Here is a 25,145-nt window from a genome sequence, read left to right on the forward strand (position 1 = left end):
GGGGGGGGGGGCCCTAAAAATATCATTTGTATGCATACAATATCATCTTATAAAAGAAATGGGGCAGGAACTAAAAGGAGATGTGTAGCAGTTTATAAAACATGTGTCAAAATCACCTTTACCCTGATGGTTTAGATGAATTAAATCCTCCTCACATCTTATTCCTGTCTCTCTGCTTCAATCTCCACATTGATTTTTTTTTTTTTTTTTTTTTTTTTACCAAATAACCTTAGGACTTGAGATAATAAAATTACACCAGAGAAAACACAAATCATCCTCTTTGCTCACTGCCTGGTAGCTTTATATTTTATCTTTATATAAAATATAATTATATTTTATAATTTATCTACAATAATTGAAAAAAAGAATTAATCTAAAACATACAACCAATGGTTGTCATCTTCCATCAACTATAATTTTTGCTAATGGATGTAAAATCTAGTTGTTATTCTTTTAATCTGCCAATTAGATGTCAAACTGTTATTTTGCATTCTCTCAAGGCTTGTGGACACTAACAATACCTACTATTACACTGTCACTTCCATCTGATGGCAGATTTTTGACAGTGTTTATAGTTTATGTACAGAGAAATTGCTTTGTGAAAAAGTCGTGTTGGGCATATGAAGGACATTTTTACTAATTGGTAAAAGTTAAACATCAATATCTCCTAAAAACCCATCCCATTGCTTGCTCTGTGACCTGAGAAGTTTATAATCACTTTCTCAGCATTTACTAGGTAAGAACTTATTTCATACATGTGTGAAAATGCTTTGTCTCTGATTAGAATATTTTCTGTCCTTGTTCTTTATTTTAAGAAAAGGTTAACATCTTTTTTTTCTGTCCATATCCAAAATGCATGAAGTTTTTGTTTTGTTTCATTTTGTTTTGTTTTGTTTTAGATAAGAAGTAATTCCTGTCCATGCCTACAGGAATAGTCAACATGTAAAACAAGAGCATTTTGTTAATTTTTCTCTGACACTCTAAATAGTACATCAACCAACTACTCTTTGATACTAAGTTTCAAATCAAACGTATGTCTGTCCTTCAGTTCCTGTTGTCACGGAGACAAGCAGAGAAGGGTTAAGATGAGCATGATCATGGCTAACACATGGAAGCCTGCTGTTCTCCAGTAGCCACTGTCCTCGGTGCACAAGGCTGCAGTGGCTGCAGGACAGATGCTGCCATAACACAAGCCGTCTCTTATTCATTCCAATGCAGAAGAAAAGACCAGTCTTCACTATGAGCAGAAATGGGAGGGGCATCTGCAGACCGAAAGAGTGGCCTCTAAATTGAAACTAAGAAGGGGGCAAGAAAAGGAGGAGATAAGAGAGGGAGGAAGTAGGAAGAGGGAGGAGGGAGAACGGGGACAGGAAGGAGGGAAGGAAGGAAGGAAGGGAGGGAGGGAGGGAGGGAGGGAGGGAGGGAGGAAGGAAGGAAGGGAGGGAGGAAGGAAGGAAGGGAGGGAGGGAGGGAGGGAGGGAGGAAGGGAGGGAGGGAGGGAGGAAGGGAGGGAGGGAGGGAGGGAGGGAAGGAAGGAAGGGAGGAAGGGAGGGAGGGAGGAAGGAAGGAAGGAGGAAGGAAGGAAGGGAGGGAGGGAAGGAGGGAGGGAGGGAGGAAGGGAGGGAGGGAGGAAGGGAGGGAGGGAGGGAGGGAGGGAGGAAGGAAGGGAGGAAGGAAGGAAGGAAGGGAGGGAGGGAGGGAGGGAGGGAGGGAGGAAGGAAGGGAGGAAGGAAGGAAGGAAGGGAGGGAGGGAGGAAGGAAGGGAGGGAGGGAGGGAGGGAGGGAGGGAGGAAGGGAGGAAGGAAGGGAGGGAGGGAGGGAGGGAGGGAGGAAGGAAGAAAGGAAAGAAGGAAGAAGGCAAGTGGGTAGGAAGCTAGGGATTGCCTTCCTCCTACTCAGTAGTAGCACAGCCCTCTACATACACCTTAGCGCTGGCCTTTGTGTTTTCACTTCTATAAACAGAGAAGTAGCTTTCATTGCTCTCATACAAAAGTAGATGCAGCTTTTGATTAGCCTGATGTTTACACAATTTAAACTTCATTATCACAAAGGAGACAGATTATGAATACAAGAGAATGCAGTCTCATAGAAGAGCACTACTCACAGGCCATGAAGGTCAGCTTTGTAAACCTCAAGTGCAGCTGTCTTCTGTTTCTGATGGATACAAGGCTCCCATCTGGCAAACTGGTCAAAGATCTATGGAAGCTCTGCCCTCTCAAGATTTAGAAACCATTGTTGCAGCATTCTATTACTGCAGGAGACACACAGGGAATGCAATATCCACTTATCTCCCTCAAATCTGTAGATAATTTGGAGTGAGGAATTAGATAATGAAGATACAGGCTGGTAATATCCTCTGTGTGTGTGTGTGTTCATGTGTGTGTGCACATATGTGCATATGTGCACACATGTGTGTTCATGTGTCTATGTGTGTAGATACACATGTGTGCATTGTAGTTCATAAATAAAGTAGGTTAAAAAAAACAAAATAGTGAAGTGCTTGGGTTGGGAAGTGGCCTTAGGAATAAAGCACTTGCCACACCAGCACGAGGATCACCATCACCCACAAAATTTTTGGTATAACACTGTGCCTGTTACCCCAGCAAGGGCAGAAGCAGAGACAGATAGACCCGGGACAGACCACCCACAAAATCTTGTCAAAACTCTGGCGTTTGGGTCAATAAGAGACCCTGTCTCCAAAAACAAAAACAAAAAGATAGAGAGAAATAGAGGAAGTTTCCAGATTTCAATTATTCACCTCTGAGTGTGTATACACAGGTACAGGAACACCACACACACACACACACACACACACACACACACACACACACACACCGCTTTCCATAAAAAAATGAAATATTTCCACTGGTAAATCTATGGTAGATGAGGTAACAACATAAATAAATACCAAATCCTAAAATGTAGTGCTGTTCAACATACTACTCTAGAAGCTTCATATATAGGCATTAAAAATGCTGACACACAGTAGAGTCCCACTAAAGGACATGCGTGCTGCAAACAAAAAGAAGGGAGGCCAATCCACAGTGTTGGGGCTGCTTTGTTTGTTTTGTTCTTTGTTTTTGACACTCGGAACATCTCTTCTCACTCACCATCAGTTATGATCAGCTTTATTACAACGGTTTTTTCTCCTGTGCTGGGCTCAGAGCGGCATCTGTAAAGTCCCGAGTCAGCAGCTATGGCATCACGGATGATGAGGATACTTTGCGTGCTCCCGTGACTGCAGTTGCTCCATGTTTGTCTTGGGTACTTTGACATGTAACTTGTCCTTTGAGATAGGTCACAGGAGGCTAAGATGTCTACCTGATGGGCCTGGACTTTTTCCCATATGATGCGCTGCACTGGCTGGCTCCTTTGAAGCTGGCAACTAAGTGTGACATTTTGTCCAGGTTCTGCAGACAGGTAGCTATTCGGGGACACTGCGGCTGCAAAACTACCTGAGGGGGAAAAAAAACAAAACAAAAAGAAGCACATGCTTAGGCAGGTAGGTCAGATGTTCACATACGGAAAGCTGCTCAGAAAGCTACCCTGAATGGATTAGTGTTGTTACCCAATGCAGTTGCTCCAAGAGTAAGTGTTATCTTCACTTTGCATTTTTGTAAGACACAAATATTTTTCATTAAGGACTTGCAGACAGAAAAAGGATGCAATGCTTGACACATCTCCTTTAAGTGTTTCTTTGTTAACCAGGCAACAAAGAATGTAACCAGAAACCTTTGTACTTTCTTAGTAATGATCATACCAGGGTCTGAATTTACAAGACTGAACCAGTAACTCCAATTCCAGATTATAATATGAGACGATAGACTAAGGTTTTAACCACTCTTAGAAAAGGTACTAAATCATTTCTCATTAGCTGCATTCAGTCGTACAGGAATATCGGGTGCATAGGTGGAGACTTGCATGTAGTATAAATATCTAGTGCCAAAAATACTCTCCCACATTTCTACCTTCACTCCACCATTTACAGCACAAGTAAGTATCATCAGCTGTCTTAAGAGTCTCTTGTTGTATGTTCTGGGGACCTTTGTGTACCTTCTGGAGGTTTGTAAGGTTCAATTTATCTTCAAAGCAACAGGAAAATATAATAGATCTTCTCCATTTGTGGTTTATCTTGGGTGCAAAGCATATATTGTCACATGAGCTGATATCTTGTGTACTGGGTGCTCAAAGGTTTTTGTGTTTAAAACTGTATCCAGTGTTAAGCTCCAGTGCTATGAACATGGACAAATGTCTTGTAGGGTTCTCCATCGCTTTTGATTCTGAGACCAGAAAGTTTGTGAACTTAATGCAGATACTAAAACTCAAACTTTTATTCCTCTGATCAAAGTAGCCCAGAGTCATAGCAGTGAAACTAACTACCAGGTTCATTCATTCATTCTTTTTTGTTTTGTTTTGTTTTTTGTTTTTTGAGACAGGATTTCTCTGTCCTGGACTCGCTTTGTAGACTAGGCTGGCCTCAAACTCACAGTGATCCACCTGCCTGTGCCTCCCAAGTGTTGGGATTAAAAGTGGGGGCCACCACACCCAGCTTGGTTCATTCATTCTTCATAGGCAGAAACCGAGAACCCGGATTTGTTACTCAAGAAAAGAAGAAGCCTGAGCAGTGATGAGATCACAGAGCTTATGGGCAGTGGGATGGAAAGAGGAGCATCTACTTATCTGTATCAGCTGTACTCAGTGCAGTCAGAGAACCACGCTGGGGATTATAAAAGATCAATGAATCCATAGGAAAAAGAAGGAGTGCAGGGAGGAGGGAAGAAACAAGAGCAGTGGAAAATAACAAAATGGCAATTTGAAAAAGAGCAAAAGTCCAAAGTATAATAAGATTTGTTGTTCATATTAAATTATCTCCTGCCACCAAAAAAAACTTGTTGCAACAAGTGGTTCCTGATGTTAAAATTCTTGCACACAGAAAAGCCGCAGCTCTCTAGTGTTTCAGTGTGTGGCCATGAAAGTGTTCAGCAGAGGTAACACTTTGCCCACATAAGAGGCATCCAGAAAATGTTTCATCTCTAGGCTACAAATCAACATAACAGAAGGGGAAAAGGAAAGGGAGGGAATGCAGAAGATGAAAATAATAAGAAATTCAAAGATTATAGGAGAGAAGGGGGAAATTAAAGTTAAGATGGGGGAAGTAACTAGAAAAGAAACTGTGGGAAACAGAAGGAAAATGCTAAATTAGATAATAGCAGTCTGTGATAAAAACACCTTCTGTTTATATACAAGTGGTTCAGGCCTTCAGGAGAAAACAGGTAAAAGCCCTGGCGACGGGGTTTGGTGTTTGTCCTCAAGACTCATTTTCACAACTGCTTTTCCTCAGTCTTTCTGGATACTTCTCTACTCCCATCTCAGAAGCTGCCTGTAGGCTGTTCTCACTCTGACCTGCTCTTAGGAACAGCTCCATGTCCTTGTCAATTCAGGCACAGAGTGCTGGATTCAGTTACCTGAATTTATATGAAAGACAAATTCATGAAGCACCAGAGGGAGCCAATTTGTTACAGGTCAGGCTCCACACAACAACCAGGGCCCCTATCTGCAGACTGAAAACAACAGCAGAAAAAATCAGATTACTGTGTGAGAAGCATAGGTTCAAGCTTCATGCTGAAAAGAGTATGAGGGGGAAACTAAGCCACACTTGGAGGCTGCTTGTAGCTGCTATGCTCATCCAAGTGGAAGGCTATCTAGAGTGACACTAAAAATAACAACCAAGAACACCTGACATAAAGAAGTGGGCCCACCACCCTGACACACAGTCAAAGGTGAATCCATTTAAATCAGAGACAAAGCTGTCACAGTTCGGGATCCGGTGGGGGGAGGAAAATGGGGCAGAAGGGAGTCTGATTTTGAGTCCCAAAATAAAAAAAAATAACAGTAATAATAGAAACCCATTGATTCCATACTTATAATTCATCTACAAAGCAGTTTTTAAATGAACATGAAATACTGTTGTCGATAACATTTATTGATACACTCGACTTTACAAATGACTTTTGGTCATGATTATAGATCATCAATTTAAAAAATTAATTCTGTGCCTTATGCTATTTTCTAACTATTGCTCCACCTCTGTAGCTGCTGTACAAGCCTATCCCACAGTCTGCACTTGGACAGCTTGTCAACATCTCCCAGTGATGTATGGTAGTTTCTACCAGACTGGCAACACTCTCTAGGAGGAGGCACAGGAGGTCTGGGGTTATAGAGGCAGGAAACAACTACTGCAGCAGCAGAGAGCTCTAGAGTTAGTGCTCTCTTGAGTTGGCACTGATGTTTGGGTGCGGAGCTGCTGGGTGATGTAACTTTCTTTGAGTCACCCCTGCTCCTGTAAATGATCCCTCACCCATATTTCTGTTGGTTACCTCAAATAAATCTCACTGCTTCACCAATTTTGATTTCAGTCCATCGTGAGAGTCCTATTTGGAGTGAATAGATATGTGTGTGTCATGTCTCCCGGATACAGACTGCTATATAACCCACCAACATCACAGAGCCTTAGGTCTCTTCACACTCACTTCCCAAGCCAAGCCTCTGTGCAGGCCATACAACTCTGCCTTGGCCCCAAGATCTACCCTTGCCAGAAATGAAAGAGGGCAATCAATATTATTTTTTAGTACAAAATCAATTTGCATTCCACATTGTTGTAGTATATTTTGCCTTTGGGTTGTTTTGGATTGCATTGACTTCTGCAATAATTAATAAATATATTGAGCTTAAGGTGTAGAGCAAAGTCTCCCAGAGCAGAAACCAGGTCATCTGCCAGTTCCAGGGAAGAACTCCCTGACCCCGACATGACCTATAATCACTCAGCAACTATCCACTCTCAACGACCAGTGAAGGACACCAAAGCTACCAGCCAACATCAGAGATAGCAAGATAACTAAAGGACAGCGTAAGAACACAAACAACAAAAACCAAAACAACTCGGTATCTCCAGATCCCAGCTATTCCAAAAACAGCAACCCTGAAAACTCAAACACAATCGAAATACAAGAAAATGACCTTAAATCCTTAGTAATGAAGATGATAATGAAGGAAACTAATAAAGTCCGTAATCAAATACAGGAAGATGCAGCCAAACAGGTGGAAGACATAAAAGGGGTCAATAGAGAGGAACTGGAAAAAAATTCATGAAAATACAAACAGCCAGATGAAGGAAATCAATAAAAAAGTTCAAGATCTGAAGATGAAAATGGAAACAGTGATAAAGGTACAGACAGAAGAAAAATGGGATCAAGAGGCCTTAAAGAAGAAAGCAAGCAACACAGAGGTGCCCTCTCTAACAGGATCCGAGAAACAGGAAAAAATCTCGGGACTTGAAGATACAATCTTAAAACTAGAAGAAATGTATTTAAGATTTTGTGGGTAGATTAGTGTTCTCCTTCTTCCACTAAGAGTCTTGTTTAGTTATGGGGTGTCCTCTTCTGTCTCCATGGCCCCTGCTAACTGGGAGTCTCAGCTAGAATCACCTCTCATATTCTTCCAGAGGCCTATTCTGACTTAGATCTCTAGTTTGTAATAAAGATGCCCTCACCAAGTTTATATTTTCTCAGGAAAAACTTCAATGCAAAAACTTCTATCAAAACTTACCCTGCCTACAAGATGTGCAGGGATAACGACAGAACAGGTAGAGCAGGGATTGAGGGACTGTTCAACCAACACCTGGCCCAAACCAAGACCTACCCCATGGAAGAACCAACCCCTGACACTATTAGCAATACCCTGCTATGATTGTAGATAGGAGGCTAGCAGAGTTGTCCTCTGAGAGGCTCCGCCCTGCAGCAGCTTGAAACAGATGCTGAGACTCAGTCAAACATTGGGCGAAGCATAGGGATTCTAGTGGAAAAGTTGAGGGAAGGATAAAAGGACCTAGAGGTGACAAGAGGTCCACAAAAACGCCTACAGAGCCAAGACCTGCGAGTCTGAATCACCAACCAAGAACCACGCATGGACTGGACCTTGGTCCTCTACACAGATGTAGCTGATGGGCAGCTCTTGCTTCATGTGGGTAAGGGGAGTGGGGCCTGTCTCTGAAATGGACTCTGTTGCTTGCTTTTTGATCACTTCCCCCCGATGGGACTGCCTTGCCAGGCCACAGGGGAAGAGGACATGTTCAGTCCTGATGTGACTTGATAGCTGAGGTGTGTGGGTAGGATGGGCTCCCCTTTTCCGAGGAATGGGGGAGGAAAGATGAGGGGGGATGGGGGACTGGGAGGAGAGGAGGGAGGAGGCTACAACAAAATGTAAGGTGAATTAACTAATTAATTAGTAAAAAAAGAAATACATTCTGCTGTGAACAATCACATGCTAGATTGGCAAAAGCAAGCAAGTGAGCAAAGTATCCCACTGGTTTCTGCACAGCAGAATGGGTGATGAATGGGTGCATCCCTGGTTTAGGAAAAGCCCCAAGGCTTTTTCCTTAGGACTGTTCATCAATTCTATAATGCCTTTCTATGTTTGTCTCATATACCCGACATGGCAGAGACCCTCACTGCCTATAGTATAATAATATTCCTCCATAGGTGCTACTCTCTCTGTTGGGCAGATTTCCTACAGATAATTTTATAATTCCTGTCAGTGATTTTTAAATAGATTCAGATAACTTTAAACCCTCCTGCAATATCGAAAAAGCTGTTAGGACCTCTATGAACCTCCATGAGAATTATGCCAAGAAGGAAAACAATATTGAAACAAATTAGTTATCAGGAAAATACATTCACTCTAGGTTTAGTCTAAGAATAAGGCCCAGGTGTATGCCATGATAAGAAAGACCATATGAGTATAGAAACAAAGAATCAATGGTTATCTATACAAGACAAGACAGACTCCTGTTTCTCAGAAAAACCTTGACATAAAAAAACTCTTGTTTTGAACACATAACATACATTTGAAATAAGGAAAAGATAAAACTTCTGCTTTTGACTCATAATGAGCATATAGATAAAACCACTGCTTTATACTTATTAATAAACAAAAGTATCTAGTTAGATATAGTTCTAATGAAAGAACTTAAAATCAATCATCTTACTGTAACTCCCTTTTTATGATTGATCTATTATTGAATAAGGTAATTTTTCAAACATGTTACGCAGGACAGAAATAAAGTTGTTGGTTAATTGGAGATTTCCTACATTCATCGTCCACCAGATATGTCTGTCTGTCTATGTCTTTATGTATTTTTATGAATGATCTGTGGGAGCTCCCTATGTTTGTGTGAAAGTATGGTGTTTCTTTTTCTTTCTTTTTGTAGTGACAAGTGGCCCCAAATAACCTGAAAGTTTAAGAGTTAAAGTACAGAGAGAAACGCTAAAAGCAACCAGCTCCCAGCCTAGAGCAAAAGCCTTTGGATCTTCTTTCATGCCAACTCTGCTGTCCCTCCTCAGCATTCCTGGACCTCTATGGATGGAAAAGCTTTGTTTTTTTTTTTTTTACAATATTCAAAATAACATTTTATGCCACAATAAATAATTCTACACAAAGATAAGATACATCTGAAATTCATGAAGAGACACTTATGTTTCTAAGAAATAGAACGGGGCCAAAACAATGGGGCTTCATTCTAACCGAGCTTTTTACAAAGCTACAAAGAACAGAGAAAAGTGTTATATGACACCTTGGGAAGGCACCGCTTGTGGCTACGCAAAATTCAAACTTATGGCAACAATAACAAATAAATAAATAGAAATAAACAAATGATGGAGGAGGAATTTACAAATTCAAAAAGACCAAATGTCTCCAATGTGTGGTTTAAAAAGCAGAATATTGATACAATAGAGAAATGTAAAATAGATAAAAATCTAGTATAAGAGAGTATGGAACCTATAGAATAATAATGATGAGGTCAAGCTTGATAGTTGGGCTTAAAAGAGGCTCATGGGACGTTATCTTATGGGACTTTATCTTACAGTCATTTCTGAAATGACTAAGGAAATGCCATCCTGTTTGGAGTCCACTTTGTGTTTTCTCAGATGTTCCTAGCAGGCTACCCTGCTCCCCACCACAGCCATGTCTGCCTCGGCAACACATTTGATATTTTCATGGCCTTAACCTTGGTCCAGATGCATTAACCCAAATCATTAAAGTAAAATAATTAGAAAAAAATATGAGTGAAAATGGCATGTTGTGTCTAAAATAGTTACTCTGCTCTGCAAGGAATGAACATTACATAGTTACTCTGACCTTCATCTAACTTTGGGGTGAAATCTGGTCCTTGTAGTTTTTGTCTTTAAAAATTCTGAATGCCTGAATTTGGATGCTAAGAGATTCTTCAGAGGCACAAAGTTTTTGTCTTTAAAAATTCTGAACACCTGAGTTTGGATGCTAAGAGATTCTTCAGAGGCACAAACCCACTCTTGGTCTGACCACTAATAAAAAGGACTTAAACCTTCTAATCTGTTTGATCAGTGTGGTTGTCAATAACTATCTCATAAGGATCATTCCATTTATAATGAAATTTTCTTAAATAAAGATCTCAAACTACAGGTTCAATAAAGTTTAGAAACCCTTACAACTAAGCTAGTGGGACGCATTTGATTTGTAACGGCATATAACACTCCCCAGCTTTAATTTTTGTTGTAACAGTGTAATTGAGTAATAAAATAATGAGGTTCTTTCACAAATGGGAGCATCTTAACCTACAAAATGCTATGCTTGTATCTGACAGAATGCAAGTCACATAAATTTCATTTTGTTCTTGGGTCCTTGCATATTTTTATGTCAGAATATTTCCACTTCTAACAGTCTCCTTTCTTTTTCACCCCTGTTTCTAACTAGACTCCTTTCACTCATCTCTGAGTGGAAACTTCTCCCCCACTGAGAGCCAGCTGCGACCTGTGCTTTACTTCCCAATGGTCCAACCGCTTTTACTCTCCCTTATTCATTCAATTTTCTGCAAGGTGTGGTTCCCCTGTGTTCTCATGGTTCATAAGTACTTCATGCAGTTAGCCTCCACTTCTACCGGTACTACAGATGCCACCTGTGCCCTTGACACTAAATGTTAGAGGCCCGGCCTTCTGTAAAGTCCTGCCCTACCTACCTGGCATCTACGTTTTCCTGCTTCCACTCTCCGAACTTCCTCCCATCTCCTTTAGAACTTGCTCCTCTTTCTCATCTGTCTCTCTCTGAATGTCACTCTGTACTTACCATCCCCAGGTGTTCTTGCCTTCCCTCACTTCTCCCCCCTCCACCCCCTCCTGTGCAAGCAAGGTAAAAATCAACATCTTCCCACTTGCTCAGATGTCTCCATTGGTTTCCAAAGCACAAGACAATAACTTGTTCTTAAATGCTTAAAATAGACTAATTGTTAAACAGCCCAGAATTGCCCCAAGCCATCTGTAGTAGCTATTATTACACCAGCTAATTAGAAGTTAAAACTAGTGTCTTCATGTATTCCCATGCCTTTCCAGTCTGGGAAGATGCACAAAGGTACTCCTTTCTAAAACCAAACATTGACTGCATGATGACCAAGGGAGTGCTGTACAGTGACCTGAAATCCAGTGCGCCAAAACAAGCAGTCACGATACATAAACAAGCAAACACACCAATTTCTAATTAAAAGCTGGGTCCCAGAAGTGAGGGTCCAGAAAGTAGAAATGAAACGTTTGTAAGATTAACCGAATGTGAAGTGTGGGAGGACGCAGACGGGGTACAGGAAGGAGGACAGACCCCAAAGACTAAGTTTCCCTCAAAGTAGCTTCACCTCCCGCACGCTTCCTGTGACTAAGGCCTGAAAAAGTGAGTTGTGGCAGACCCCTAACTGAAGTTTAGCGACTTCAAGCAGAACAGGAACAAACAGGAACCTGTGGCCTAAAACATGTCAGTATCTCAGAGCTGTAGCATGCCAGCTCCCACTCGCTACTGTAAAAACACTGCAGTGTGTTCATTTCAAAAGTGCAAAGTGATGAGTAGATTGGACACCTTTTCCTTTAAAATGCTCCAGTGTTCCCTGATGATTAAGTTAGGGGATGAGTTGAATGTGTTCCACCAAATTTATATGGCAAAGTTCTTGCTCAGCCTTCACCAGCACATACAGTGGTTTAGAATGGGGGCCATTGTCAATGCAATTAGTTAAGATGAAGTCATGCTGCAGTTGATCAACCTTTATCCAATATGACTGGGATATTGGGGAAATGCGGACAGTGATGTGCAGAGGAAGGATGCACGAGAAGATGAAGGCAGTTATGGGTGGAGTACCACAAGCCAAGTAACAATTGAGGGATGGGGAGAGGCCTAGCACAGCTGTCATAGGAACTTGCCTGCTGACATTGGTACCACACACTTCCAGCTTTTCATCCACACCATAATACTCTCCTGCTGGGCAAGCTACACAGACAGTAGCACTAGTCGCTGCTGCTGTATCAGTAACTTGGGACTACCTTTGGGTAATATGAGCTTCACCAGCCTTGTGTGAAGCAGTCAGGACTCCACCATGAAATGCCAAAAGGTAAAGGATCCAAGCAAGACTAAAATGAGCTAAAAGAGTGCTGAAAAGCAAGGATAGTGGGGGGAGGGGAGGATGGGAGCTACTATCAAGAGATAAAATCCAGCTCGACAGAGCCATCCCAAAGGCAGGTCAGACAGGGACAGTCGTCTCATTGGAGCAAAAGAGATCATTCCTGAATGATGAATCAGGGACTCAACCAGAAATCAGAAATAAAGTGAAGATTTGCATTAGGGCCAGAACGTGCTGCACCTGTCCAAGCCCCAGACAGAAAACAGCTTGACAGAGCTGATTCACACCTCCCCGGATTCCAAGAAGTGATGCAGGCTTCAGCCCCAGCCCTAGATATCAAAGATGCTCCCCCGGCAGCGTCACAGAGCCCCTTTGTCTAGAGAGCTCTGTCTGAGGGTGGCAAAGATCTGCACATTGTAACTGCTACTCAGACTCTATTGTAACATCGAGTCTCGTCATGCAACCTGGACGCAATGCTTTTAATATCAGTAGCACAAAGTTTGCTGAAGCACATGAAAAAGTCCAACTTTGCAACAAGTCTACATTTCTTTACCCCATCAAGAAAAACAAATAATGGGGTACAATAATTTTAAGCAGTGTATTTCTGAGGCCTTTTAAAACAGAAAGGTATTACAGTCCAAGAGCTTCCAGTTTTTCTACTAAAATTTTACCAAGAGTCTCCCACATTTAAGAATCAAATATTGTCTTCCTGTATAGGATTTTTTTTTAACAGAAACAAAAAAAGTATTGGTAGGTAGGTTAATTCTCTCTTAAACCATTTCCCCAGAGAAAGAGAGAGAGAGAGAGAGAGAGAGAGAGAGAGAGAGAGAGAGAGAGAGAGAGAGAGAGAGAGAGAGAGAGCTGGAATACACTAAGCATTTTATCTGATATAGGTAAAAACATATGTGTGCGGCTCAAAACAGGATGTCTCCTTCAAATCTGTCCTCCTAGAGTCCAGAGAACCTCTGGGTGGAGGATGCCAGGAGAACAAGGCCCTCTAAAAAACTGAGCAAAGCCCATATGAACTCACAGACTTGGAAGCAGCATTCACAGAGCCTACCTGGGTCTGCACCAGGTCCTCTGGGTATATCTTGCAGGCAGGTGTCAGTTTAGCATTTTCATGAGATTTCTGAATGTGTGAGTGAGTGGGTACCTGACTCTTGTGCCTTCACTTCAGGCTTTTTAAATTTCTTCTGTTGTGTTGGCCTGTCCAATTTCATTATGATGGTTTTCATTTTATCTTGTCATATTTATTTTGTTGTGTTTTGTTGTTATCTTTTAGAAATCTCTTATTTTTCTAGTGAGGAACAGAAAGGAAGTAGATCTAAATGTGAAAGGAGGAAGGGAGGAACTGGGAGGAGACGAGGGAGGGGAAATTGTAATCAGATAATATCATCGTATGAGAAAAGAATCTATGGCTAACAAAAGGGGAAACATGTATGTGTAGAGTGTGAACATATTCATGTGTGTGTACAGGTGTGCATGCATGTGCATGCCCATGTGTGTAGAGAACTGAGGTTAACATCATATGCCTTCATTGATCAGCTTATCTTTTTAGACATATTCTGTCTCTAACTGAACCTGGCGCTTGATGGTTCAGCTAGACTGGATAACCAACAAGGGAGCCTCCTTCCCAACCTCTCCATGGCTAGGATTACAGACACAAATCTCATCTGGCTTTTAGACATGGGTTCCACACAAGCACTTTACTGAAAACCCATCCCTCCAGCTGTGATTTGCAGTGTATTTTAAAGTAACATGATCAGCCTTGAATAAGCCCTTACTTATATGGCAGCATTAAATGCATGGCATATGCTGACATACTGAGTTTCTGCAGAAAAGCCACCCAGCTGTTCATGGTAGAGTCCTTCTCACCTGGTAAGAGGGTGTGGAGCCACAGGGGACCAGCGTTAACGTCTTGTACCACAATAAAGACTTACAGGCATATCTGGAGTTTTCTTTCTCCCTGCCTGGAGGATGAATTTCATAGAGACACACAGGACCCAAGATATCCTTAGATCCTAAATATCTTACTTTCTGATGCCTTAAGTGATATAATTAGGAATCAACATCTGTCCTTATCTTTATTAAAATGTGTATGACAGTTTCAATCCCCAGAAGGTGTCTATGTGAAATTGCTTGTTAGATATTTTTTCAAGCACAAGTAAATAAGCAGGTTCCCATAGACAAGGGGCCCAGAACAGACTTACTGTAGCAAAGGGGAGCGGCAAGGCCAGGAGCCAGCTTTGTTCCACCGATGCTACCAGGGGTGTGTGCAGAAAAGTGAGCACCTGTAGGTACACTGTGGGACTCACACAGGAGGAAGGGTACAGGTAGGGTGCAACAGAATTGACTTTGCTGCTGCCTCCTTCCTTCCTTTTTTCCTTCTTCCCTTTTCTCTCCCTCCTCTCTTCTTTCTTTTCATTCTTACTCCTTCCACACCTCCCTCCATTGTCCCCTCCCATATTCATTAAGCAAAAAGAGTAGTGGCCCTTAGAGATTTGCCATAGGGGCCTGAATATCTATAGGAACTCCTGTGAGTTCTGTTAGGCGTCTCTCCACTGACTGGGGCTCAGCAATGTCTGTGAAAGGTTAATAGACATTTTTGCCAGAGGACTCAACATATTCAATTTGCTCATGTTTACTGTATTACAACAAGTGAATTTTCTTTCTTTTCCAAGTTCAGTTTTCTCTTTCCTTTCCCACGTCTTCTGTGTCACCTCTTCATTATCTAGTTCATTGTTTTCCCTTTATACTCCCAAGTGGCTTTCCAGAAATTCTGATTGGCATTTCCTACTCATTACATTTTAGTAATGACAAAGAAGCAACTGATGTATTGGAATTATGAAAACAAGAAATAGCATGTGCCCTTCCCCAAGATGTAATAAACACATTTACATAGATGTGGACTTACATACTTCAATTTCTATAAACACAAATGTTTTAATGAAATTTGAAAACAAGTTGAATTATAACATTAAGATTTAGACACACTATTTTTAAGGGTGAACCATTTTTTATCAATGTGACTCCTCTAATAATATAACTCTGAAAAAAATGAAAAACCGTTGCTTAGAATTTTGTGGGAAAATTTGTTCTGTAAAATAAGTCATTCTACTCAGAGTCCTTCTACTCAGAATTACACAAGTCTTCAGCCAGTAACATCAACAGTACTTAGAGAAAACCCAGTTACAAGTGACTCATACAATGATCCCCTGAATATTGCAATATGAGTCCATTTAGTTATAGTTGATCATAATTAAAAGTGGAGATTTCTAGAGTATGTTTTTATAAAGTTTGTATTCTATGAAGAAATAAGGACAATTATGAACCCAACACCAAACATTACATATATGTGATGGTCAATAATATCTGAAAGATCAGAACTATAGCTTGGGCAAAAGTCCTATATCATGGGGAGCCTATCAGGAAGAGGCCTGGCTTGAAATGGACACTATAAAATCCTTAAAATTTCACTATGGATATCCCTATGGGATATCTTCATCCTTGTCAGGCACCCAAGCTTCCTAACTCTCTGACATGGGTACATACCCTGGGTAACTGATACCCAGATTCCCTAACTGTGTGCTCATTCATGACAAGAGGGATGGACTTCCTTCTCCCTGCTTTGAACACCCTCAGGACTCTGTGATAGACCATGTTGGAGTTTACCTCCCTGGACCTTGTTTATGGGTCATTGGTCTTCATTCTTGACCTGGCTTTCCTGGAATATTTTCCTAGAAACACTGTAATGTGACTGATCACATTTATCATCCTCTCTAGAGCTGCCTTTGGAGAATACTGGAGGTATAAGAGGTACTGAGTCTTTATGAAACTTGCTCAGCATTAGACTTACACCATCCTCTCTGCACAAGAGACAACACAAGGCCTCCCAGCATCTCAGTGGTGCCATAGCTTGAGTCAATGAAAAACTTCCCCTTTGACTCAGTCAACCTCTGTTGGTCTCCAAAGTCTGGCTACCCATCCTTCTCTGGCATGAACTATACTCAGGAGTCATTGCAGCCAGAGTGTAGAGACTTTGTGTTCTTTTCATACTTTTTCTGTAAATGTGTAAAATAAATTACTGCAAAAGGTAAACTGATAGGCTCCTCTGTTTTTCTAAGTTGTACTAGGCTCTTTAGAGACAAAAATGATTTCTGAAATATCCATTTGTTGCTGGTTTCTCTACTGTGAATCAAATGTTTTCAAAGTAAGTGTATCATGTATTGTACTTATTTTAATCTCAATAGGAAGCTTTAAACCTTATATCTTTGCAAAGGCCAAAAACAACGTGTTAAGAACATTTACTTCTTCTTTGGAAGCTAAAAATTATATCAGAGAAACTGTACAACAGAAATAATGCCTTCTCAACAAAGCAGGATAGAAATGTGACAGTGTTTCCAAATTTTTCACTTTGTCTACTATGGGACCATAAGAATAGTTGCCAGGTGGACCCTAAAACTCAAGCTCTTATACCCTTCAGTACCCTTGGGTTCTTAAGCCATGAAGGCAAAGCATGGGTGTGAGCATACTCCATCTTTAATTAAAAGGCTCTGTGTTCCCCACTGTCACTCAAGCTCAAAGAAAAAAAGGTTATATGCTTTTACTCTTACCCGGGTCTGATGTCGCACCGCCTGCTAGAACATACAGTAGGCATCAATTTCCCCAAGAACTGCATTCACTTTTGTGTCATTGTGTCAGCCTTATCTTCTTAATGCTGTCTTCTATTCTTTACACCTCTCTCCAGGAGTGCTGTTTTAGCTCGACACATCGTACCATGCCATATTGTATCTGCTACCTTTCCTCCTGCACTAGAAAGCTGTCGAGTCCACAAAGGTACTATACTAAGAATAATGGGGAATTTTAATTCAGTGCCAACCACATTAGTTTGCCTAATAAATTTTATGGAGTGTGGGTTATGAACCATCTTTCAAGGTGCTATAAGTTTAGTGAACAATAATAAGTCCTAAATAAGATGTGGTTTTGATTCCAGATTTATGCAGGAGCTATACCTCCTGGTACCACGTTCACACAGCAGCCAGGACCTCAGAATGTATGGCTTTGATACTGTTGCTTCAGAGGTTCCAGGTACTTTTCAAACAACAGAAAGATGACAGTGCTTCTCAAAAAGTTCTAAGGAGAGAAAGGCTTAAGTTATTTAGTTTAATCTGTAATGGAGTTAAACAGCACAGTATTGAGAAATTAGAATGAGCACCGATAATAAAAGGGGTAATTACAGTCACCAGATCTGCTCCAAAATGCAAGTAGTTCAGGAAAGAAAATCCAGAAATAGTGGGAAACACAGAATATTCATGCCATATACATAATGTAAAATCATTTGAAATGTAATTGTCAAATATTAAAATATATTTGTAATGGGGAAATAGATAAGGTAGTAGAACAAAAGGAAACAACTCTTGATCAGTATTCAATCTGTACCCTTTGTCCATCAGAGGAACTGCCTGCACATCAACCCCAGAAAACATATTTTTCACAAAAGTTTGCATGTGAATATGGTTATCAGTCATTAGCTGAAACATACAATACTGGCAATAATCTAGATGACCAGCAGCATAATGAGATCAAATGAGATCAAAACAGGAAATATATTCAATGTTATCTATACTTTACTAACAGTCCAACTATACATGTGCCTATGAATAAGAAGGAAGAGGAGGGTGAAATAGAAGGGATCTTCTTTTCTCTGTATTTTATACACACTCTTACACACACACACACACACACACACACACACAAATATACTATCAAAAAATCTTTGCAAAAACAAAACTTTGCCCACCAGAGCATATCTTTTAGTCATATCTTTTTGCTCAACAGAGTGAAACAGACCTTGTTTTCTCATGCCTAATCGAGTTGTCGCTCTCATTTCACCATAAAACGGGAAGGCTGTTGTACGGTCACAAGAGGCCCCAGGTTCAGCAAAGCAGTCAAGAACTGAGTTGCCTACTGCTTTTAGATGGGGCCCATTCTACCCTTCATGCGTGTTTGTTTATGTTCATGTATGTGCCCTTTATTTTCCTAGACCAACAAAGGGTAATTAGAATCCTTTAAATTCTGTGACCAAGATGTCTTCTAAACTACAAAATTCTTTAAGCTTTTGAGTGTAGAATTTCTGCCCACTTAAGGTGACAACATGACACCCCTCTTATCAAGGGTTTCAGTTCTCACACTTGACTAAGGAACCTGATTCTCACTAAAAGTGTGATAATAATCTAACCTCAGAGTCTGACCTAATTGTGGTCATGCTTTCTTGAGTACTTAGTGTCTGCATGTTATAATGCAATGATTTAAATATTCTGTTGCATTTAAACACTTACAGCAATCCAATGAGGTACATATTATGATATCAGTTTATAGATTTTGAAGCTCAGACAAATGAGTAAAAGGAGAGGCAGTCTCTGACCTGGTCACATATAACGGATAAAATCTGTTCTGACCCTTCTCAAGTATAGGTGTCTCGGGCAGCATAAGGGTCTGGTATTCGATTGCTTTCTGGAGATTATCTGATTCACCATTTCCTTGTAATCAGAATAAGTAATTCTGAGGCTAAATATGGACCTGTGAGTTATGACTTGGGACTAAGAAAGACTATACTGATGGGAGAATCCCTGGAACACCAGAGGAAATACAGCATCACGCTACATTGGCAGCAAATTCTTCCCTGTACCCTGTACCTGTTGAGGCATCTTTTCTATCCCTCTTCTGACAGTTTAAAAGCAAGTAGAGGAAGAAAAGGCATGTAGAAAATATTGATACTGTCTGAAAAAAAGTAATGCAAGAACATTTTAGGAAATCCATTGATAGAGTCTAAAAACAAATCAAGCCAATAACTGGGAAGTTGAATTTTTATAAAGGATTTGTTACTGATTGATACAGATCAGGAGATTGGATGATTTTGCAATTTAAGTTCCTCATTTCTTAGGGTCATATTATTTTTTTTATTAGGAATTAATCATAGAATGTATCAGAGGTCATTGTGACATTTTAAAATGCATTTGATCATATGATCTCCCTACTTCTCCGTCTCTCATTTTTCCTCTCCATTACCCCTTTCCATGTCCTTAATATTCTTTTATTCTCATGCTCATTTTTTTCTCTTTAAATTCTACACATGATAGAAAACATGACGTTTTCCCTGAACCTTAGCGTTGGATGAACCCGTTGGAGCTGAGCATCCCACCATCATTCTCTGCATTTTGGCAGGTTTCAGATCTCTGCAATAGTCTTTCTCTGTCACAAAATGAAACTTCTTTGATGAGATGTGAGACATACACTTACCTGTGGATCCATGGATAAGTATAGTGAGGACAGTTAAAATCTGTTGGTTTAGGAACCTGACAGTTGTAGCTTCTCCTTGGGTCTAAGGCCTCTTTGGCCTTAGATCTCTGGGCATACTGGACAAGAAATGTTTAAGTAGCCCTCCTGTTTAGCTGTTCCAATGAGAAAATGCCACTATGTCATCATGTGAACCTCCCATCAGTCCAGTGATTGTTGTGGTTCAGAGTCTTGATAGCTGGGTAGGACCCCGGAGCAGTCCTCTCCCTTGGCAGCTGCAAGCACCTTTGAATACTTCAGGAAGGAAGCTTCCATGTCAATTGCAGCATGCAGGGCTTCTATGAAAACTGATGAAGGCAATTCCTGAAAGTCTTCAGTCTATCTTTATACATTGAAGTAGGTCACTTAAGGTATAATTCAGCACATATGCATTTTCCCTTTCAAGTAGCAATCTCTGTCATCTGCCATTTAAATTCTGATCAAGGATAAATGTCAATGACAACTGAAGAACAGTTTACAGGGGCGTCCTCTGTAAGTAATACTGTATGGACAGAGATTAGCTACTATAGCGAGAAAAATTACTGCAGGCCTTGGGTATTCTAGTCAAGTACTTTGCTTTTATAAAATTATGCAAAGGACCAGCCCAAAACAAAAGGGAGAGCTTACAGTCTATGACAAGGGAGGAGCTAGAGACCACCACACATTAAAGCAAGAAAAGGAAAGATACTTCATACTGAACTATGGAGAAACATGCCTAGCTTTCTCTACTATCTCTAATGTTCTTCATAAGATATCTGGAAACAACCTGAGTTGAGGGAAATCAAATATTTATATTAGGGACTCTTTCAAAATCTTGGAAACTCTCATGGTGATATTATCTTCTTATCTTTATTTCCACATAATGGAATTTAAAAAAAAATATTCAAATCTACCTAAGAAAATTTGTATATACAGCTTCAGTAAGAAATAAAACCTGATTCCCACATTCCACGTTTGTGTAAAATATTGCATATGGCATGTGAAAACAGTTCTAGAAGTCACAGTGCATCCCATGGGCTTGACAAGACCTTATTTGATTACTTGCTGACCCCCACCAAGCACTAGTGCCATTGGTGATGTGAGGAACCAGAAGTCTCCAGTGAAGCCCATTAGCACCACCAGAAAACAAGCTTGTAGTCCACAACCTATTCCAGTAAATCCATGGTGTTCATATACTAGACTAGGAATATTTGTCTTCTGATTTTGAGCTAAAGCTCTGCTTGGTAGTTCCTTTCAGTGGTTCAGCTTGTTTCTAACTTGCTCAGTAAAATGTCAGAGTTCATTCATTGTGCTAGGCCCTTTAAATTGCTCTTTCAGAAAAGCATTTCTTCGGAAAAAAACATGAAAACAGGAAAAGACATGATAGAGCAGCCATTTACCCCTTTATTTAGTTGAAAATGGCAAGCAAAATCATCCCAGGTATACTTAGCTGTCACTCTGTTGCTCACAATGTCCGTTCTTTTAAGGTAACTCCTATATGATCAGATGGGGAGCTATTATTTTTAAGATGGGTTGAGTTCTAGGGCAAACCTATTAACCCTTCGAGGAATTACAATTAATAATACAAATGGTACTGCCTCATCTGAATTAATGGTGGTATGAAAAAACGTCCACAAAATACTTTTGACCCACATTAGCATATTGCTACTTTTCTAGAAGTTGTACTCAATATTAAAGTAAAGAAAGATTTTGGTTTGAGATATAAGAAATTTCTAGGGAACTATTCATTTCACAAACAGCATTTGATGGTGATGCCATGTGAGCAACCAAGTCTACACTGTGTGAGATCTTAGAGACTCTAAATGAGGGTAAACACATTGACTACTTCATGTCCTTCTCAGAGTACACATGTGTTATTTTGAGATGATGTTTGTTAGTTCTTTTCATTATCTATAAATCCAAAACAGTTAAGATTGCCAATAAATATTCAATTTGAGAGACAATATTGTTTCTGATTTAGGAATTGCTGCCACTTGCTTTAATTTAGTAGGAGGATAAATGGGAAATAAACAGAAATAGGTAGACATTTTAGTAAATTATCAAAGTGCCTATATTTAATCATACCCAATGATTTGAAGCTATCTGAAAATCCACAGGTTTTTAAAAAATTGTCCTGTGGCTCTCCATTTGCTGGAATTCATCTAGGAACCGTGTTAAAATTATAGGCACTGAAAACAGAAATGAGCTTTAGAAAAACAAAGCGGTCTGTTTCCAGATCAGTCAGAAAGAGCTCTAATGAACATGCCACCTATGAATCTCTGTACACTGTTGCCACATGCCATGCTTTCAGTGAAGAAGTAACGGCAATGGTTCCTTTTGAATATTCAAAGTTAGTGTTTTCCATTCTTTCTGACTCTCACTGTGAGTTCTGTTTCTAAATTGGGTGTGGCCTTCCTTTTCCCTGCACTGTGCACCACTCTTCCCTCCAAAGTCTGCAGCTTAATTTCTACCTCCATAACTTTAAATATTTTAAAGTCATCATTTTACACTCTCCATTTTCCTCCAGAATTGCCTTCAGTAATGGCTTCCTAGCTCTATTATCTTGGAATTACATTTATCACATTTATGGGTTTGCCTTTTAAAAGCAAAACAAAACAAAAAGCTATAAAATTTGGGGATCTGAGCCTAATCACAGGATGTGCCCCAGCCAGTAGCAGCAATTACAAATCTTTCCTAATGTGCTTCGATCAAGGTGAGGTTTATCACAGTGTGCTATTTCATTTTCAGAAGCATATTGCTGTAGAGTAATGGGAGAACAAAGTATCTTTTCAGTTCTATGCAATGGCCAAAATAATTTATTCACAGGCTTAAATTGGGCATGTAAAATTGCATATAAATAAATCATTGACAGCCTCAGCAAACACAGAAAACTAACAAGACAGTGAGTATTTAGTGAAGATTCACAGACAAAATGAAAAACTATGCTGAATATTATAGCAATGTGTTAATTGGATGTAGAAGTACTTAAAAATTATATAAGATAAAATAAAACTAAAGTTAGCTAATCAAACCTAAGACTACTCCAGGGCTGGCAAATAGTTTATGTGGGTCTAATGATCTCTTCGTCTCCATATTTCCTTTTCTTGAATAAAATTTGAACCCAGGAAATGAAATATGCCTTCAAAAATGCTTTAGAATAAAAAGAAAGAATATAATAAGCCAGGAGACTAATCTATATTAAATGAAAGTTTTCCAAGAAGAGATGACTCAAAACACTTGTCAACTCAGCAAGTATAAATGACAGATTTGATTTATAGGGTAATGTAAGAATAGACGTAACCAATGGACAGCTCAGGATCCCTAGTAAGGGAGCAGGGGCTCTCTCTTTCATGGACTCTCTTGCCAGCTTTTCAATTACTTCCCCTCGGTGGTACAGCCTTTCCAGGCCACAGGGGAAGAGGACATGCTACGTCCTGATATAACTTGATGAGCTGGGGTGGATGGGAAGGGTTGCTCCCCTTTTCTGAGAAATGGGGAGCAGGGAAGGGAAGAGGAAGGGAGAGTGGGACTGGGAAGTGAGGAGCGGTGGGGCTACGACCAGGATGTAAAATGAATAAAATTTTTAAAAAGAATAATATTCAAGCACAAAATAATATTTTCTGATGAGTCACTGAAATAGAGACTTTAGCTTCATTATCTAGTGCACTTATGACTTATCAGCTAGAGTGTATACCCACGAACAGTCCACATATAACAGAAGTTAGGAGGTTTTTATATTTAATACCTGGTCTCAGTGAGCATTCACTGCACTCTCATTACTTTTGCTTTAAGGAATATTGACAGACCGCTACATCTTGCTGTACGTTGGAGCGTGGCATCCTTCTAACGCCATCCATTATTATAAATGATATCCTCACATGTCAGCTGCCCAATTCAGAAGTCAGATTTCTCCTCCATGCTCAGTCATCATTTAACTTGTCTCCAAATTATATCACTCCTCTTCGTATCTAGTAGCTTTCCATCTGCCTAGTGCTCTGCTTTCTCAATTGAATTAGTCTTATTATCAACTCTCAACTGCGTGGTCCTTCAGTGAGCACCACTCTTTCTACCCATGCCTCACTTCCGTCCATCTCTGAAAAACAACAAGCACCATCTTGAACACTGATTCAGGCTTCTGTTTTTCTACTTTAAAATTCTAAGTGGTGCTAGAGCACTTAGAAATAAATCCAAACCTCTTAGCACCACCATCCATCCTAATGGAGAGAGCCTGAGCTCTGAGGGCTGCTGGGCTACACCACCCGCCTCTATCTTAGGCTTACACAAAAATTGTCTTAAGAATTGCACACGTACTTGTTTCACCTCTGAAACAAGTTAGGTTCCCTCCACAGCACTACCTTTCTTCCCCCTCTGGCTGTGGAGTCAGATGCTGCCTCTTCCATTGAGCTTCTCAAACCTTGCTGTCCAGCAACCAGTTCCTCACTAGTAGACTCTTTTTAACATGTATTTATTTAATTCATGGTGATGTTGCTACGACATGCTTTTTATACAGTTGCTGGTGACTTTTTGCAACCAGAATGATGTATATACCTTCTTACTCAATATTTTTTATTGGTGTTAACTTCTGTAAATTGTTACTTTCATATGTATACATATGTATATGTATATGTATATATAGCCTCAATTCCTTTTACCACTTTATGAGGACCAAAGTCATTGAAAAATATCAAATGGTTTGAAGTAACAGGGAGTTGATGGCAAAAGACATGAGCAACTTCAACTCACTCGGACAAAGGTTTGAATCTAAATTGCCCGAACAGTATAATGATTAGATTGCCTGATTCCAACGGACTAGTAAAATTAAGACTGTGGAATCTTTGGAAGATGGGACCTGCTTGAAAAAGTAGATATCTTTAGGCACAAGGAGCTTTGGAGGTGATGCCAGTCTGGCTCTGGCCTGCTCGCTTTTGCCTCCTGGCATATAACCATGTTAAGAACTCACCACATAGCCAGGAATGGTGACAGCCTTGTTTACAGAGTGAGTCTGCGACAGCCAAGGTGGCGACAGAGAAAGCCCGTCTCAAAAAATAAACAAACAAAAAATGCACTCCACAGATTCCAATTGCCATGCTTTTCCAATTGTGATGGTCTAAAATCACCTTTCTTCTCTTAAATTGTCACTGCCAAAAATCTTGGAAAGAATTGTGATAAACTAATATAAAAATTAAGAACCATTAGCTTTCTGATTCAAAACTTGAAACTGAATCAGGTTCCAAGACTGCTAGTCCAAGGCAATGGTGGCTAACATGTACCCTGTGTCTAAACAAACTAGGTACAAAGTGTATAATGGATTGAGCTAGAAATGATCATAATGAGTGAGTTAACCCAGAAGCAGAAAGACTCAAAT

General features: G+C 40.2%; 1 protein-coding gene and 1 long non-coding RNA gene across 4 annotated transcripts in view; both read right to left on the bottom strand.

Moving 5' to 3' along the window:
- Positions 1 to 25,145, bottom strand: part of LOC311596170 — a 181,344-nt gene that overhangs the window by 101,206 nt on the left and 54,993 nt on the right. The gene's annotated exons all lie outside the window — the stretch shown is intronic.
- Positions 1 to 25,145, bottom strand: part of CD226 (CD226 molecule) — an 83,112-nt gene that overhangs the window by 21,617 nt on the left and 36,350 nt on the right. For all 3 annotated transcript variants that reach the window (XM_084779371.1, XM_084779372.1, XM_084779370.1), the window contains one exon: positions 3,111 to 3,455. In XM_084779371.1, the coding sequence (XP_084635497.1) occupies positions 3,111 to 3,455 (345 nt within the window). The remainder of the gene's footprint in view (positions 1 to 3,110; positions 3,456 to 25,145) is intronic.

Source organism: Acomys minous (genome assembly GCF_964271855.1).
Source record: "Acomys minous genome assembly, chromosome: 4".
Lineage (NCBI taxonomy): Eukaryota > Metazoa > Chordata > Mammalia > Rodentia > Muridae > Acomys > Acomys minous.